This window comes from Sinocyclocheilus anshuiensis, unplaced genomic scaffold (genome assembly GCF_001515605.1).
Source record: "Sinocyclocheilus anshuiensis isolate Anshui unplaced genomic scaffold, SAMN03320099.WGS_v1.1 scaffold1003, whole genome shotgun sequence".
In the NCBI taxonomy this organism is placed as follows: Eukaryota; Metazoa; Chordata; class Actinopteri; order Cypriniformes; family Cyprinidae; genus Sinocyclocheilus; species Sinocyclocheilus anshuiensis.
This window is the reverse complement of record NW_015542495.1, coordinates 802,509-819,975: the sequence shown is the minus strand read 5'-3', so window position 1 is coordinate 819,975 and position 17,467 is coordinate 802,509. Positions and strand designations below refer to the sequence as shown.

The window sequence follows — 17,467 nt, the reverse complement described above, 5'->3', positions numbered from 1 at the left end:
AAGTATATTCAACATTTTTAGAAGAAAATACAAGTTATCCCCATTCGACACTTAATAATAATATAATATAATATAATATAATATAATATAATATAATATAATATAATATAATATAATATAAGTAGGAGTCTGATCAAATCACTAACCCATAATCCTTAGCAACACCACTTATATTAAAAACAGCATATTATCACATAGCTTAGTCTTGTTTTTATTAATTTGCAGTATTATTCAGATTTCTGCAGCAGGAACCAAAGTGATGGCTTTTGCTGCAGATTATCAGTGCTTTGTAGAGAAGAGTCAGATTCGGACTTGGAACGACATTAAGCAGCGACTGTAATGAGTCCCTCTGGAACCTTCTGCTCTCTTCACCCTATAACATCACATCGCACAGAGAACAAGCGCACAGGGATCATGTTTATCTTGCCAATTAGAGCTGGTAATTGGTCAGGGAGTCAGGGGTCAGTGAAATACTAACCATAAAACACACAGGTACTGACTACTAAACATTCAGTAATCATTCACAGCAGTAAAATAAATGAGCTGCTACTAAAATAAAATGCTAATCAAGTGAAAGCTATCAGGATTGGAGAGAAAGTGAGAGAGAAATTTCCCAATGCCAATCTAAAGTCGCAGGGGCTCTGAGCTGACAGTTTACCTCAGTCACATCCCCTCTGGACAGGTAGGGTTCATTAGTCTGGGGAGCGAGGTTCAGTCTGGGGACCTTCAGCACAGCTGATCCTCATCCATAGAATGACTGACTGTTACTGGAGGCAAGACCAAAATACGATGCCTCCCTGAGGCTCGAGGCTCTGGCAGTTTACTGGATTTTAGGTTGTGAAAAACATTTGACACCGGTGGGGAATGGAAACAGCTTGAATGCCAAGAATTCCAAGCGAAGCAGCAGGTAGTCCATGGACGGAACTGTCTAATGCAAAGAAATAGCTAAAGCTGTCAAAATCATAAGCTCCAAGCTTCATCATTGCATCATGCACTTTCAATGAAATGTACACGGATCATATCGTATTCAAATTTTAATAATACTAATAGTAATACTACTGCTACTACTACTAGTTGTTGTTATGGTTATGATCAGGGTTATTATAGTTAACTAAAACTAAAAATGCAATGGAAAAAAACGTTACATGAATAAATAAATAAAATATGAAATAATAATAATAAATAAATAAAAAACAGCTAGTTCCAAAGGTAATATTTTTCAGTTTAATTTAGTTTACCTCAACGTACTAACATAAATAAAACTAAAACTGAAATAAAATGAATAATATTAGACATGTTTACAGACATAAAAAATACTAAAAAGGACAAAAACACACAATGAAATTACAAAAACTTTAACAAAAATATAAAAATAAAAAATAAAAATATTACAATAGTATCTCAATTATACTAAATGAACATTGGTTATGATTATTATTTTAAAACAGGCAAAATAGTTTACAATTAGCAATCGTACTGGTACTGGTTATAGCTAGAATGAATGAATGAACAAATAAATAAAATATCCTTTGCTTGACTACTAGGAAAAAGTAAACAACATATTGTTTAGCACACTTACATTATCATTTAGTTCTCAGAATTACATCCGGTTTTATATGCACGACCCTAAACGTCTTGTAAACACTGTTGTTTGGTCACTAATGGATGTTGGCCAAAAGGTTGCTTGATATATAATCAAGCAATTCTCGGCCCAAATAAGCTCTTAAAGGTGGGGTAAGCGATTTTTCAAAAACGCTTTAGAAAACTGATTCGGGCCGACTAGCAAAACAAACTTGTAGCCAATCAGCAGTAAGGGGCGTGTCTACTCATGATGTGGAGGAGAGAGCGTTCAGTGCACAGGACGGAAATTAGCCGAGCCGAGCGACAGAAAGATAGAGATGGCGGATAAAAAACAAAAGAGGAAAACGACTGCGGAACAAAAGAAGGCATAAGGCAAGAAGTAGGACCCGTGTAAATATCGGATCAGCTTTCCAGCGCTGGAGAGAACTCAAGGAGCGGAAGGCCTGCGATCGGACGCCGAGGTTGCTTTGTTTCTGCGCCGCAACAGCTAAAGTCTGTCTACACTGGACGCGGCAAAGCGACCGTTGAAAATCATTTGAAATTTGTGTCAATACGTCATGAATAGAACCCAGCAGCAGTTTTCTGTCGGGTATAAAGTGTACATCCAGTGTAGACCATAAATATGTATATATATATCTAGTGTAGACACGGTGTAACATTGGTTTTGCTTTGTTTCACAGAACTAATCGTTGCCTGGGTTGCGTACGTATGTGTGGGGCGGAGCTATCAAAATAGGGGCGAGACCCTTTTGGGGTAGGGGCGTGTTTGTTTTGGTGATTTCAAATGTCAACATTGGCTACCAGAAATCGATTACCCCACCTTTAAGTGGAAGAGACATTATGCTGACTGCACCAGCTATGTGAAACTATCCAACAGATGAATTCTGTCAAAATATGCATTGCATTTTAGTCTCATAAAACAAAGATTTGTTTATATACAGATACTAAAAAGATGTTCTCATCTCCTAGTTTGACAGCAGACAAGATGCAGGTTATATGTGACTGACAGGCCGCTATGATACTGTCTGGACCTCATCAGTTACAGTCACGTCCCAGTCATTAATCTCTGCTCTCAAACAGCACAGACAAAGACAGGAAGCAACTCATTGATCACAGAAAGGTGACATCAGGTCCATCAAACACTGAATCTCATTCATCACCTGATCTGAACTCTGTTAAAGTCTTCAAAGAGTTAGGCATCACAAAATGGTGTTACATTCATATAAATCACTCAGATTAGAGTTTCTGCTAAAAAATGTATGCGTCCTCCTATTATCAAATGACACAGTGAAGGAGACCAGCAATGTAATGAACTCCATTTTCGAACATTTTGCCAATATCCCACAGTTACGGAAAGTGTCACACATTCATTTAAATCTTGTCAAAACTTCTTACTTTCTTAAATGAGCTTTCCTCTCAACCCGTCAGGACTTGGCTGTTTCAAAGCCTGTCAGAGACCTAAAATGTGTGGAAATCCACTAACTCTACTGCCTAAAGACACAGAACTGCTAGCATTGTGAATGTACATATTTAGAATATTGCAGGAAGTGTCCACAAACACTTGCTGCAATCAATAATGAAGTAAATGTATTGGTGAACTCTATTTGTTTGACTCATGACAGGAGGTCTTACCTGTCTTCCCCTTGCATCTCTTTGACCCCTTTCTGAACGACCTCTCGAGCAGGTGGCATCTCAGGTGGGCGTCCAACATTTCGAGAGTAGAGGTCGACATTCCGAAAGTAAAGGCCTCCGTCTGTGTGGTACCTTATGATTAAACAACAAAATAATAGTCAACTATTATCTGAGAGCATTTGTCGTGGGTTATATAAGTGGGTTTAAATCAAGTGAGGTTATATATAGGTTATATATTTTTGGGAAAACAAACAGTTCACCCAGAAAAAAAAATACAATTGAATAATTTACTCAAATTTTGTTTCCAGATTTGACCATGTTTTTCAGTGTGGGCAAATGCTATTGGTTCTTGCACGTCTTGTAAGTTTATGCAGACGCACAAATTATATTTAAGAGCTATGACAGGGATATTCAGTGAATGATGACTTCAATTTCAGCCTGTTTCTCACACAAAGTTGTTTGATTTAAAAAAAAAAAAAAAAACTGCAGTGCATGAGCTTTATGAACTATGTATATATATGTATATATGTATTTATGTATTCATTCATTCATTCATTCATTCCTCAGAAATATAAATGTAATTCCAGTTTGGAATGGGAAGACGGTGACGTTTAAGTTTTGGGTAAATTCCTTTCTTAATGTAATATATTTTTTAATTATATATTAAAAACAACAACAAAATACATTTCATTGTGTCAGTGTTGTTGTATCAAATCCAAAACTATTACAAATATTTTTGAATAAAATGAAAATGAAAAAGAAATAATAAAAACAAAATTTAAGAAAAAAACACACAAAATTACTAAAACTTAAACTAAAATTAAAATAAAAACCTGAAAACATAAAATAAAACATTCAAAATATAAAAATTATACTAAAACAACACTTCTCTGTGTGTATATATGAGCATAATTTTTAACTTACAGTGTGTTAATGCTCTTAGGTGTGAGTCAGTGAGTTATAAACACGTCACAGATGAGAGAACAGCAAAAACATTAATGTTCTGATAATTAGCATCATGCTTCAGTTAATTGCTGTTGTAGGCTGATGTACTGCCTGCAGCTTTGACTGCAGGAGCTTTATTGTGTTTTTAGTATTCCCAAATCCATCACTTTCATGCAAGTTTCTTCAGGTTCAAGTATCAATACTTCGGTTCCCGTGTGAGTCAGTCTTTTATAGACTTCATTTCTAGCGTTATTTTTCTTTCTCCATCTATTCATCAGCATAGAGACAGCAAGGGCAGAAGCAATAGTGCATCGCACAGTGATGTATACGTGACCCTGAGCTATTCCTCCAAACAGAGACATATGATGGTGTTTCTCACCCACATAAGGATATTGGGAGACAGCTGTAACTGCTTCTCTGCTCTGATGGAATGCGTGTAAATGTTATAAATCGATCATAATTTTTTCGAACAACCTTCCCTTTGTGAACATTGCATACGCCAACAGAAAAAGTGATTGATAGTTCGACTGACCCGATTAAACTACAAGAATCTCATATGTAAAAAAAAAAAGGCCCTGTTTGTTTTTCATCATGGTTTCTAATTTCATAGTTTCTTACCCACTGATATCATCTGCGTGTACATTCTTGGCGAGTATGTCACCATCGCTACTGTATCCGGTCACATCCACCTCTGGCCCCGCCTCCGAAATCCCACCCTTCTCTCCCGGCTCTGACCCTCGAACCCCTGAGGCGGCCGCTCTCCTCAGGGGGGCAGTGTATAACAACCTCGAGGGGTCACCATAGCGAGCAGTGGTGCTGGCACTGGATCTGGGCGTAGCGTAGCTAGGAGCATCGCCGGCCTGAAGACGGGGGCTCGACGCTTGGCCGAGACGCCAAGACATTGGGGAGGAGCGGCTTGAAAGGGCAGGGAGGCCACGACCATTCACTTCTGTAGTTACAGTGGTGTCGAATGTTGTCTCAAGGGTACTACAAAGAAATAAAATAGAGGAAGAGAAGGAGATTAGAGGAGAGCATTTTGGGACTGCAGGCGGATTTTGGTAATTAGATCAATATCCTGCTTCTGAAAGAAGCTGACTTGCTATTTAAAGGCATAAATATCCAGCACCTGTGCCAAGGTGAGGAGTTTGCTTGACAGTTTGAGGACCAATCTGTACCCTGCAATGCAGCACTGTTTCTAAAGTTTAGAGTTTAAAATATCCACCAAGTGTCTTTGAATATTTGTGCTGACTCAGACTTATATGTTGAATACACAAATATGATTGACAATTGAGCTGATTTGCTACAAAACTTGTATCACCGCTGTTCAAACGTTTGGGGTCAGTAAGATTTTTTAAATGTTTTTGAAAGAAGAATCTTATGTTCTCCCAAGTTGCATTTATCCGAGCAAAAATACACTAATATTGTGACATATTATTAAGATTTAAAATAACTGATTTATATTTTAATATATTTTAAAATGTATTGTGATGGCAAAGCTGAATTTTCAGCATCATTACTCTAGTCTTCAGTGTCACATGATCCTTCAGAAATCATTCTAGTATGCTGTTTTGAAAACAGTTGTGCTGCTTAATATTTTTGTAGAAACTGTTACCATTTTTTTCAGGTTTCTTTGATAAATAGGAAGAACATTATAAATATATTTTGGCAATGTTGATCAATTTAATGCATTCTTGCTAAGTAAAAGTAATATTTTTCTCAGTTTTAAATGGTAGTACATACTTCTTGGAGAGTGAGTGCCATTGACATGAATAGGAATGCTAATCGATACACAATGGGCCAGATTTAATAAACAGGGCAAATTAGCGTTAGAGCACAATTCCATAAAAGCGCCGATGGGAGGGACAAATTCTGCGGGTGATTTACTAACAATGCGCACAGCTATGAGTTATTTTATATTAGTTAACATGAAATTTGGCAGTCCAAACATTTAAAAAATAAAATAAAATGTCTGCGCCAATAGCCTCGTGGGCAGCGCGCCGACATATTTGCGCTGTTGTGCGCAATGAGTTCCTATCCCGATCCTGCCCCCCCTCTTTCTCTCCCACTTCGCTTCCTGTCTAAATACTGTCCTATCACAATAAAAAAGGCAAAATGCCAAAAAAAAAATAAATAAAATAAAACTATAAAAAAATAATATTCAAAACTATAATAACTAAGCTTTTTAACTGATACATACAGTAGTGTCTTTATAAGATCCTGCCCACATCAGATCCTTGATATGTCTATATTAGACCGAGTCTCTCTCCACAGCAGGTCTTCTATCTGTAGCTTGTGAGTGTTCAGCGTGGTGTGAAGGACCCAGCTGAAGCAGAAAGATTGCCAATGTGCCTGTTTGATTGCTGCTCTCCATAACATGGAAGCTATTCTCATCATGTCATGTCTAATCCACTTCAACTAGCAGCAGCCCATCAACAAGCATGTTAGCACGGGCACAACTTCAGTTTCACCTCCTGACCTTTGTTAAGTGCTCGGTCCATGTCTCTGATTGCGTGACTATCAATGTGTGAACTGATGTGTGCATAGCGTCTCCACACATCACAAGCTTGTTGATGCGGGAACGTGTGAGAAAACAGCATATGGACAGATGCTCAATTGCAGATGCCCATCTTGACACACCCATAATGTAAGAAGACTGTCCTGCAACAGCTCTCTCTAGTGGTGAGACAATCACATTACAGGGATGTTTTCCATTTCTAGGGTAAATTTTGAGGTGCTGTTTAATCTTAGAATTAACATAAATATTCAGCATTATTCAAGAACATAAAATAGTCTTTAAACAATCTCTACAAGCAACAAATCCACAATAATATGACAGTCAGTCAGTTACTTGCATGAGGGGACAACAGCAGGGGGTCAAAAATGAGTGTCACTTAACAAATAAGTCATCAGCACAAGGCGATGTTGTCATGACTACAAAGCCGGTATATTAATATCCTCACGATCAAAGTCCATTCAGAATGAGTCTCATTAGTGGTTAGCTAGCATGTAAGCTGGTTAACAAGGTCCTATGAAAGAGATATGCTTTCAAATACTGTGAAAAAGTGAGCTACAGTAGTTGAATTGTATTGAACAATCCAAAACTCTCATTTACAGAAACAGCTTTCATGCTTATTGTTATTCTGCTGTGCTTGGTATATTTGAGAGGGTGGCCGCCAGCGCTAAGTGTGGCTATCAAAGCATGTTCTGTTTGTGTGTGGATGCTCTTGTTATGAAATACACCGGAGACGTGTGACTCAGCAGCAATGGAGGATGGATAACAAGCCAGTGATGGTCACACACATGGCTGACCAGTGTTTTTGTATAAATAGGACATTTGAGCAGTAATATTGAATTCTGCAGTCTGAACACAACACAGTAGGGCTGCACGATAAATCGTATGTGATATTTAATGCGCATCTTGTTAGTAAAGCGGGTTCTGTAATCAGCGGTAAATCTCCATCACGTGTGTGTTTTCACATGGAGCAGCATTTACTACACAGAGCCGTTGTTCACTGACAAGCTGCGCAAAACCACGTTCATATATGATGATATGATACAACACAGTTGGGTTCATGCAGTTGAAGTTGTTTATTAAAATAGTTCCAGTATGTGGAAAAGACTAATAAAAATGAGAAGCATGCATATACAAATATACAAGCAAAAAAACAGAAGGGGGTTTTGACCGGGTACACTGTAAAAATGATTTTTGAAAGTTGTGAATAAACATTACGGAAGTATGTTTTAAGAAAATACCATACCATTCAAATATTTGAAAATTTCATGTTTAATTCAATGTGTTACTTGTTGTTTGTTTGTAGTTATTTGTGAAAATTTACTAACAATTTATTTAAAGTAAGAACTGACAATTGTTTCAAAGTAAATCCTATTTATTTATTTATTTTTTCAGTACAGGCAGGAATGGATTAGATGGATTCATGCAGGAAGGCAAGGATAACTAATGTTTTGCAATTTATAATTTTTTAATTACTGTGGTACAAAAACATTTTACAATAAGGTTCAGTTTATCAACACTAGCATTAAATATCATAAACTAACAGATTTTTACATAATTTATTAATCTAGGCCAAAATGTATATATAAAAAAAAAATATATATATATATATATATATACATACACACAGTATATATAACTGTTCGTTCAATACATCAACGAATGTTAATTTATAACAGTGTTGTTAGTGTTAGCCAAAATTAAAAATCTGTATTAAAACTATTATCTATTATTGAAGTAATTAAAAATTATTACTGACATAATTTCAGTAAGTAAAATTGATATGGAATAGAATAATATAAATATTAGATGAAATAAAAAAAAAGAGAAATGTTGCTTTGGCAATCAACTGCAATACATTTTAAATAAAAGTTAAATAAAGTTCAAATAAAAACACTAAAACAAAAAATAAAGCTGACAGAAATATTAAAAATGATAAAACAAACTAATAAAAATGCACAAAGCACATTAAATCACTAAAATTAAAGTTAAAATAAAAACTGAAAATATGAAAATAAATGCTAATTAAAAATATGAATAAAAACTATAAATTAACATACAATTGATTCATACAATTCAACATATTTTAAAATAAATGCTGTGAAAACACTGTTCATTGTTAGTTCATCACACCTAATAACCAATGTTAATCAATTTGAATGCCTTTTGCAGCATTTTTAAACTTCAATCTGTGGGAATTTTATTTAGATGCAAAAATTTGGTCAGGTTTAAAGCCATCTGGTCACCCAGCATTTTCTAAAAGTGGCTCCAGAACTGTGTAATGCGAGCATCCATGCAGTATGGTATTATGTACTACTCCCAAGAGTGTTGAACAAAGAACCCAGACCAACTAAGAAACAATGACTTTCCTTTTCGTCTACAAATCAAAGTCAACAAGAAGTGTATGAGCTGAGGTTTATGGCTTGCTAAGAACATAAATCATGAATCTGGAGTTAGTTAACGTCACTGGATGCAGCAGATTTGGGCAGGTTGCTCTGTCTAATCTATTGATCTGCCGAACCCCCCTCTGGCCCAGTCACCAGCGTTTATCTCCCTCTCTGATGTCACTCCTCATGACAGCTGACAGTTCCACTATATATATTCCTGATGTCTTGCCTTCTCGACAACCCCCGTCTCTTAGCAACATGCTAGTGCTATTGGGAAAGGGTAAGACTGCAGCATTTTTCTGAATGTGCCACCCTCCTCTGCTATCCCTTGAACGGACGGCCAGAAATCAAATGGCCTGATGAAACGGGAACACAATTACAGAAGCCACTGGTGGGAAAAGAGCTGGAGGTTATTTCATTTCAACATTCCATTAGATGAATGGGATCCTATGGGATTCTACTAGATAGAGAGGTGCTGATCAGTTACATATTAATCAATCATGGCTTATGATGGTTTGGAATCTTGATTGTACAGTACATACAATGAGACATTAAACAAGCTCTAGATTGAAAAATATGCCAACATTTTGAGATTATGTCATGTATGCTTGCCAATTAACACAATCGGTTCCAAAAACTTTTTTTTTAGTCAATTCATAATGGGGAAGTCGGACTCGTAACCCAAAGGTTGCGGGTTCGAGTCTCGTACCGGCAGGAATTGTAGGTGGGGGGAGTGAATGTACAGTGCTCTCTCCACCTTCAATACCACGACTGAGGTGCCCTTGAGCAAGGCACCAAACCCCCAACTGCTCCCCGGGCGCCGCAGCATAAATGGCTACCCACTGCTCCGGGTGTGTGTTCACGGTGTGTGTGTGTTCACTGCTGTGTGTATGCACTTAGGATGGGATAAATGCAGAGCACTAATTCCTAGTATGGGTCACCATACTTGGCCACATGTCACGTCACTTTCACTTTCACTTTCATAATGCATAAATATATTTTGAAATTTGAGTAAATGCTTTGAGTAAAATAAGTGTTTAGTTAATGTTAGCAATTTCATACACATCTTATTTGTCATTGAAATGCATTATGTATACAGTGGGTATTTGTCTTTTAAATCTGGAAACATATAAAAATATAATTTTTAAAGTTATGGGGTACAATAAAGAAGAAATATTCTATTTCTAGTACACTACTGAAGATAATATATTTTGCAATAAAAATTAATAATAACAAAATTAAAAACAATTAGTAATGAATAATAATTTAACTATAAAAAATAACAATATTTAACTTAAACTATTGTTAATTTTATTGACGAAAATGTTCATTGACAAGCTTTTTTCCCATGACTAAAATGAGATGATGACGAGATGACAATAAGGTCATTAGATGATAACTGTGATAAAAATAAATAAATAAAAAATAGAAAAAATTACCAAAATCTTTTTTTATTTTCTCCAAAAAAAGGAGATAAAATATTATTGTGGACTGCTGTACACTCCTACTAATGCAAGCTTTCATGTGTGCGGTTGCCAGATATCAGGAGTTAAAATCCCCAAATCAGAGCTTCTCTGTTAAAAAGATAAATTTTCTGCCCGGTGTTTTGCTTCATTTTTGCAATCTGCCAACCATGCGCTCTTCATTGCGGTAGCGCCGATGATGATCTGAAAAGCATCATGTGTAACCATTATACAGCATGACGAAAATGTGACGAAAAGTTTTCAATAACTAAAACTAGACGAAAATGCTCAGACATTTAGTCGACTAAAACTTGACTAAGCAACAACGGGACAAGGTTGACTAAATATGATAATAAACGTACATCTGACAGGAATAAGACTAAGTCTAATTTAAAAGACTAAGGGTCAGATTTACTATCAGCTTGCACCAGCGCAAAACCTCATGTGGTGTTAAAAAACTACTGTCAGGCTTTACTAAAGACACACAGTGGGAAATTAGTGCTGAAAAGATGTGGACACAGTTATTTTTGTGACTCACCTTATTTAATATGCATTTGTAGGAGTTTCCCTTTCGATCTGTAAATTTATGGGAGGAGAGTATTGAAATTAATATTTACTAAGATTTGCGCTCGCCAATTCACTGGTATTTGCGGCGTTATTTAATGCCCCCAAAAAAGCTTGTCTTAAAGCAGGCGGTAATTTGCGCTGCTCTTCGTAGATTGTGCTGCTCATTATGGAAATGAGATGTTGTGTCTGTGTTCTTAAATGTGCACATTGTCAGTAAATCACCCGCAGAATTGTCCCCTCCCACCGGCACTTTTATGGAATTGCGCTCTAATGCTAATTTGCCCTGTTTAGTAAATCTGGCCCTAAGACTAAGACAACATTTTAAAAAAGGCTGAAAAAATTAACACTAACGTAAGCTGCCTATATAGTAACTACATGGTTTTTATAAGTCAACATTTGATAAATCCTCTTGAAATTCTTGACTTTAAGTCTAGAGGGATTTTTATTTTATTCGAGACACTGTCTTGACCTTGAAGAAGGATTTTTTTTTCTATGTCATCAATCAATACAATATTTAAGCTCAGAGAATTTTCAAAACATGAACACAGGCTCAGATCAATAGAGCTTTGTGGCATTCCCAACACAGCGGTGAATAGGTGTGCAAAGAAGCTTCTGAAAGAACACTTACATTCTATACTCTTTCAGAATATATACCATATGGTATGTTTGGAGATGAATGGAAGTCAATTTGAAAAGCTCCTGCGAGACTCCACCGTATGTATGATGGAATCCACATAGTGGGCCAATGCCTCAGGAAACCACACTTTAACTTCCTGACAACCAAACAGTGTCACAAAGGTGAAAAATGAAGCTCTTCCGTACAATTAAAAGAGTCCTGGCTGGATCACTATCTTCTTTCCATCTGTCATACGTTATAAAACATATTCTACTGAATTACTCTGTTTAGTTTGTCACAGTGAAGAATAGCTTTTCCTTATCTTCATTCATTGCGAGCACAGCCTGACAGCCGTGTGTCAACAATATATATCTGACCATTATGAACGCCAAGAGTTTTTTTGATTCATGGGCTCTTTACTGGTTAGCTTTACTGGCGAGGGAGTGTGAGGAAGCGTCTAACACCTTTTTGGCTCCTTTGAGAAGCAATGTGCTATGAAAGAAACAAAAAGGCCAAGCATTGATTTCCAAAGAAGATGCTCCCAGTGAGGGAAAGAGAGAGAGTTAGGGCCAACACCATCTGTCATGTCAGTGCACTGCCTCTGAACCACTTTCCTGTGAAATTACGTTCACATTGTGAGTGAGATAGAGAGAGGGGCTGAAATAGGCTGGACGAATGTGGTTATGCTTATGTATTTTCTGCAGTAATTGGGTGTTTGGGAATTGGGGTTTTAATAAATGATTATCTCCTGTCAGTGATATAAATTATTTGGATCTGTTCCCCCATTAAAGATTTATTTAGTGAATCTTTTCTGCAGGTTACAGCATTATTGTTAGTGACTAATGAGTCATTGAGTCATTCACTCAACTGATTAATTTAAAAATCTACTTTGAGATACAAAGTAGACTCCAGAAATGCTGTTTTAATGCTGTTTCCCCACAAATGACAACTAAGTATATCTATCTTTTTTTCTCCATTCTCTATTATTTAATAAAATAAATACATATAATAAGTAAACTATTAACTAATTAACTAAACTATTAACTAAATTAACTAATAATAAATTGCAAAAACACCCTTACGAAGCCAGAAAAATACATCAAAGGCAAGAATCTTGATTTGAATATGATTTGTTCGCTTGAAAGAGTTGAATACAACACCACTAGAACACAGGCTCTGGATCTGCTGAGGTTCAGTTAAGTGCTTCTTTTCCACTGCATTAAACTCATTGAACAAAGACACTCATAGAGACACTCATACAGGCTGATGATGGCAGTAGGAGGTCTAACAGCAGGTCTGCAGGGCTCCCGCATCCCATCAGAGACCTGCTTCTTTGATCCAATCCTGTCTGGCCCTAATGCACACCTCCTGACTGTAAAATACAATGCCAATTGCATATGATCTAAAACACTAATTAAAAAACAGGGAAAAAAACAGTATATCTGTGCACTGATCTTAAGTGTGTTGCTTGTATGATTATGTTGCAGTGAAACTGTCATACAGTATGTGGGCATTTAAAATGAGCGTTACAGTACATCAAAACTGATCATAATTACTTTCACAACACACGTTAATTTTACAATTTATTTTAAATGTGACCTTAAAACATTTTAGAATTCTTTAGCAAAAGTGAAAAAAATATATAAATAAGAAATATAAAAGGTGATTCCCATGTGAACCATGATGAATCGCATTAAGATTTACACCCACAACCGTTTCCAACAGCACTTCTCACTTGTCAAACACCTCAAGGTCAAAGCTTATTTTTCTCTTGTGTAAGTAAACCCCACCCCATATTGTGTGTTAGCACATCTGTGCTGCTGCTGAAAGAACTGGACACTCTCCTATATACAGATAAACAGTCAAATCAGTCTGTTTTGTGGAAGACAACCCGACAAACAGAAGCAATCATGCAAGTGAGCCTGACACAAGCCATCTGAGTGGAAGATCCGTCTGAGAGGGTAGAAGATTGATGAAGAGCACAACCAAGTGCAAGAGTGTCATGACTAACCACCAATTCGATGAAGTAAAGAGAATGGCTTTAGCCAAGTAAGATCAGTCTCTAAAATGACACTTTCAGCTACCATGCTGAAATTCTCGTTCTCAAAATCCATCCCTTTTAAAGCACAATGCATCAAATATTAAAGCTAAAACGACAACCTAATGAAAAAAACAAAAAACACTCAACCTCACTAATTTAACTAGTTGACCATCCTGATCCCTACAGCACAGAAAGGCATGACCCTGGAGGGCCATATTGAGTCACTGTGAATGTATCAGGCTCTCTTTTACCCAGAAGGCGTTGTTTTATGGGATTGTAATGGACCATTCAGTCAAACTGTGTAAGGCAAATAAAGTAATTTCTCTCCCCTGCATCTCACATATAGAGCTACAGGGCCATTTCAAACCCACACACACATAGCAGGTGCATGGCTATTCTCATTGCATGTGAATGCTGGATACGAACAAACCATACAAGAGCTTTTGACTCAGATACTTGATGATCAAGAGGGCTCTGGGTGGCATAATGTGCACTTGTTGCCCTCTGGGTGAGCAGACACATTTCTGCAAGCACCACTTGAGCCTGTCAGCAGCAAAGGAGGGCGTGAGGACACACCGCTGGCTCTGTCGGATCAGATGGTAGCTGAGAGTTTGCACTGATTTAACCTCATTGTGGCAGTGTGAAAGCTAACCTCAGAGTCTACAGCTTCAAACCGGAATCGAATGCATTGTGAGGTTTGTGTTTTGCATAATTCAGAGCTGTGTTGTACTGTATCACTCATTTCAAATGGAGATGCAAATGTGTGACACAGCAGGGTTGTGCGCCCTCATAGTAAAGAGCTTAGTCATTTACATATAGCGTTAAAGGTACAGTAGCAAAAACCTGCTTAATTCAGTTTCAGAGAGAGGTTGGAAAATGGTCATGTAAAAGTAAACAATGACTAATTTTGGTCCAATAAACCTTGACTAATATTAAAAGTTGACTTTAGAGAAAAAATGTTGTTCAAATTTGACTGCCATGATGCTAGGATGTACTGATTGGTTGATAGGGTGTTGCTATACAGTTGCTAATGCGTTATGAGTGGGTGTTAAGGTGTTCCAAATGGTTGCTTTTTGTTATTCGCTAGTGATATTGTGATCACTATGACTTTTTTTTTGTCTTTTTGTCATATGTAAGGCTAAAATCATTAGTCAGGTTGCGTAATAGCACATTTTCCCTAAAAAAGCTGCATGATTCATCTCCATAGCAAATACTGTGCATAATGAGATAAATCCCTTTACATTACAATGAGTTTCGTAAGCATAGAGATTTGAACAAACCTCTAACTTTATAGAGATTACCCAAAACTGAGAGTTTAGCCAAAACTGAATGTTCAAATATTCACCCTTGTGTCTTTCAAAATTTTTATGTATTTCTCTTTTCTGAGAATATTTTGAAGAATGCTGGGGTCCAAACAACATCAGACCCTACTGACTTTCACTGTTTTGCCTGAATTTGTTTCAAAACATCTTCATTTGTGTTTCACAGAAGAAGAAATGCACAAAGGTTTGGAACGACGTGATTTTTAGACAGAATGTTAATTTTTTGTTGAACTATTCATTTAAATATAGCAAAAGTTAAATTGTTAGCAAAAATTTAAATTGACCACTAAAAAGAATATGAAATAGCCTTTAAAGCATTGCCTTAGTCAACTCAAAAGCTGTGCGAAAGAATGCTGCTATAAGTCTGAACTACAGGGAACTGAATTACTTCAATAAGATGAGGTGTTGGGCTTGTGAACAAACAGCCCCGTGGTTGACGGTTAACACTAGATGGACTAGGAATAAAAGCATGGATCACACTGACGGAAGGGTAAATAGAGCTATTGATCAGAGCAGCAGACAGCACGGCAGCACTTCAATAGCCGGCAGGTGAATCTGGCTTCTAAATGTTCTCCTATAGCACAATCAGAGAACCATAATTCACCCAGACACCTCCCAGAACAGTTTCTAATGCAGTTACACACACACTCGACCCAGAGTTCAAGGATAAAACTGACCATTACAACAGCAATGCACAATCAAAGACTCTTAAAGTATGTTACTGATGTGTTTGAGTGACTCGCTATGCGGCATTGCACTTACGGCGTGTCTGTGGGTTCAAAACCTGCTCCAGGTCTCCCAACATAGTGAGTATAACCTCTTTATCCAGCTGTGCCTTCTCCTCCCTGGCACTCTCAAGCTCCCAGTCTCCTCCGGTGCTCGCCGGACCTGCCTCGGGGTCCTCATCCGATTTACGACAGCTGCCCGCTTTCTCCACCATCTCGGGCCGCTGGTGCTGAAGCGCAGGAGCCATCCGGCTGGACTTACGACCCCAGGGCACAGGAATAAGGGAGTGTTCGGATTGGGAAAGCACCTTGGTGAGGGACAGCGAGAGTGAGCGAGCTCGGGTGCTGCTGTCCGGATGTCTTCGGGTGCTACCTCGGCCATGTTGGGGTGAGGGCGACGAAGACGATGTCCCGGAGGATGTCGAAGGTGGGCAAGGTGCATTCAGCTCAAAGGCATAAACCCTCTGCTCCCCATCGCTAAGCAGCACGAGATTGCCGAGAGAACGTTGCTTGCGGAGGTTTAAGTTGTCTGGGAGAGGCTGCGATGACTTGCGAGGCGGGCTGCCGCCCTGGAACACAGAAAACTCGGCTCCTCGCTTCATATTTTCACACGTTCTTTACACTTTTTCTTCCTTATGTTGAAGTTAGTTCCTCCTCACATGATCTGCGAGCCTCAGGTGGCTGCTAGCACACACGCTCAGTCGCAAAGCTGCCCCTTGCACCAGGGAGCTTCAAATATCATCCTGCCCACACGCATGCTCGCTCGCCGCAGCCAACAACCAGCATCCAAGTGCATGCACTCAGAGCGTACTCCTCCTGTCTTCCTCCTCTCTTTCTCTTCTCTCACTTCTTTCCTTCAATGCAGCACGGAGGCTCGTGGGAAGCAGATCTGCACCAGATTACGGTGAAATTGTGATACACGTCCTTCACGGCATCTCCCCCTCTTCCTGTTTCTCTTTCAGCGAGCGAAGACTCTTCACACACTCTGTCTATTAATTACCGGCTGGAGCGAGCGCATGTGGTACGCTCCAAGGGACAGCAGGAGAGACTGAGTGTGTGTGTGTGTGCACTCTCAGACGCAAGCTCAGGGTCCGCCTGCTCCTTTTAACATGCTGTGAGCTGCTTCATTCTCTTTATCCATCTCCCTCTTTCTTCTCTCTGTTTCTCTTTGCAGCAATGATGGCAGTTTTCCTGTTGATGTTAGCTACCGATTTAGCACACACCTTTGCAGCAAAACGCGCGTGTGTGTGTGTGTGTGTTGTGGGAATAACATAAGACGAAACTAGCTTGTAACACTGTGATCACTCCTTAGACTTTCTTTATACTGAAGAAGGTTGTTTAGATGATCCATTTGTAAATGCTGCAGCACACAGCTTAACTATCTGGAAATTATATATATAAAAAAACGATATAATAATATAATATAATATAATATAATATAATATAATATAAAATAATATAATTAATATAATATAACATAATATAATACTTTTAAATAAATATTGTAATAAACATTATATACAATTATTATATTGCGCTAAAAAACAGGCACAGATATTATATTATATTATATTATATTTTATTATATTATATTATATTTCATAATTAATTCATTTTTAAATGTTTTTTTTTTTTTTTCATTCACTGTCCCGACAAGCTATTAAAAAATTGCTTGCC

At 37.7% G+C, this 17,467-nt stretch overlaps 1 protein-coding gene across 1 annotated transcript in view; it reads right to left on the bottom strand.

Moving 5' to 3' along the window:
- LOC107694146 (neuron navigator 3-like) overlaps positions 1–17,467 on the bottom strand; it is a 184,387-nt gene that overhangs the window by 55,740 nt on the left and 111,180 nt on the right. The window contains exons 10-12 of the mRNA XM_016493750.1: positions 15,809–16,382; positions 4,776–5,144; positions 3,213–3,344 (exon numbers count right to left, since the gene is read on the bottom strand). Of these exons, the coding sequence (XP_016349236.1) occupies positions 3,213–3,344; positions 4,776–5,144; positions 15,809–16,382 (1,075 nt within the window). The remainder of the gene's footprint in view (positions 1–3,212; positions 3,345–4,775; positions 5,145–15,808; positions 16,383–17,467) is intronic.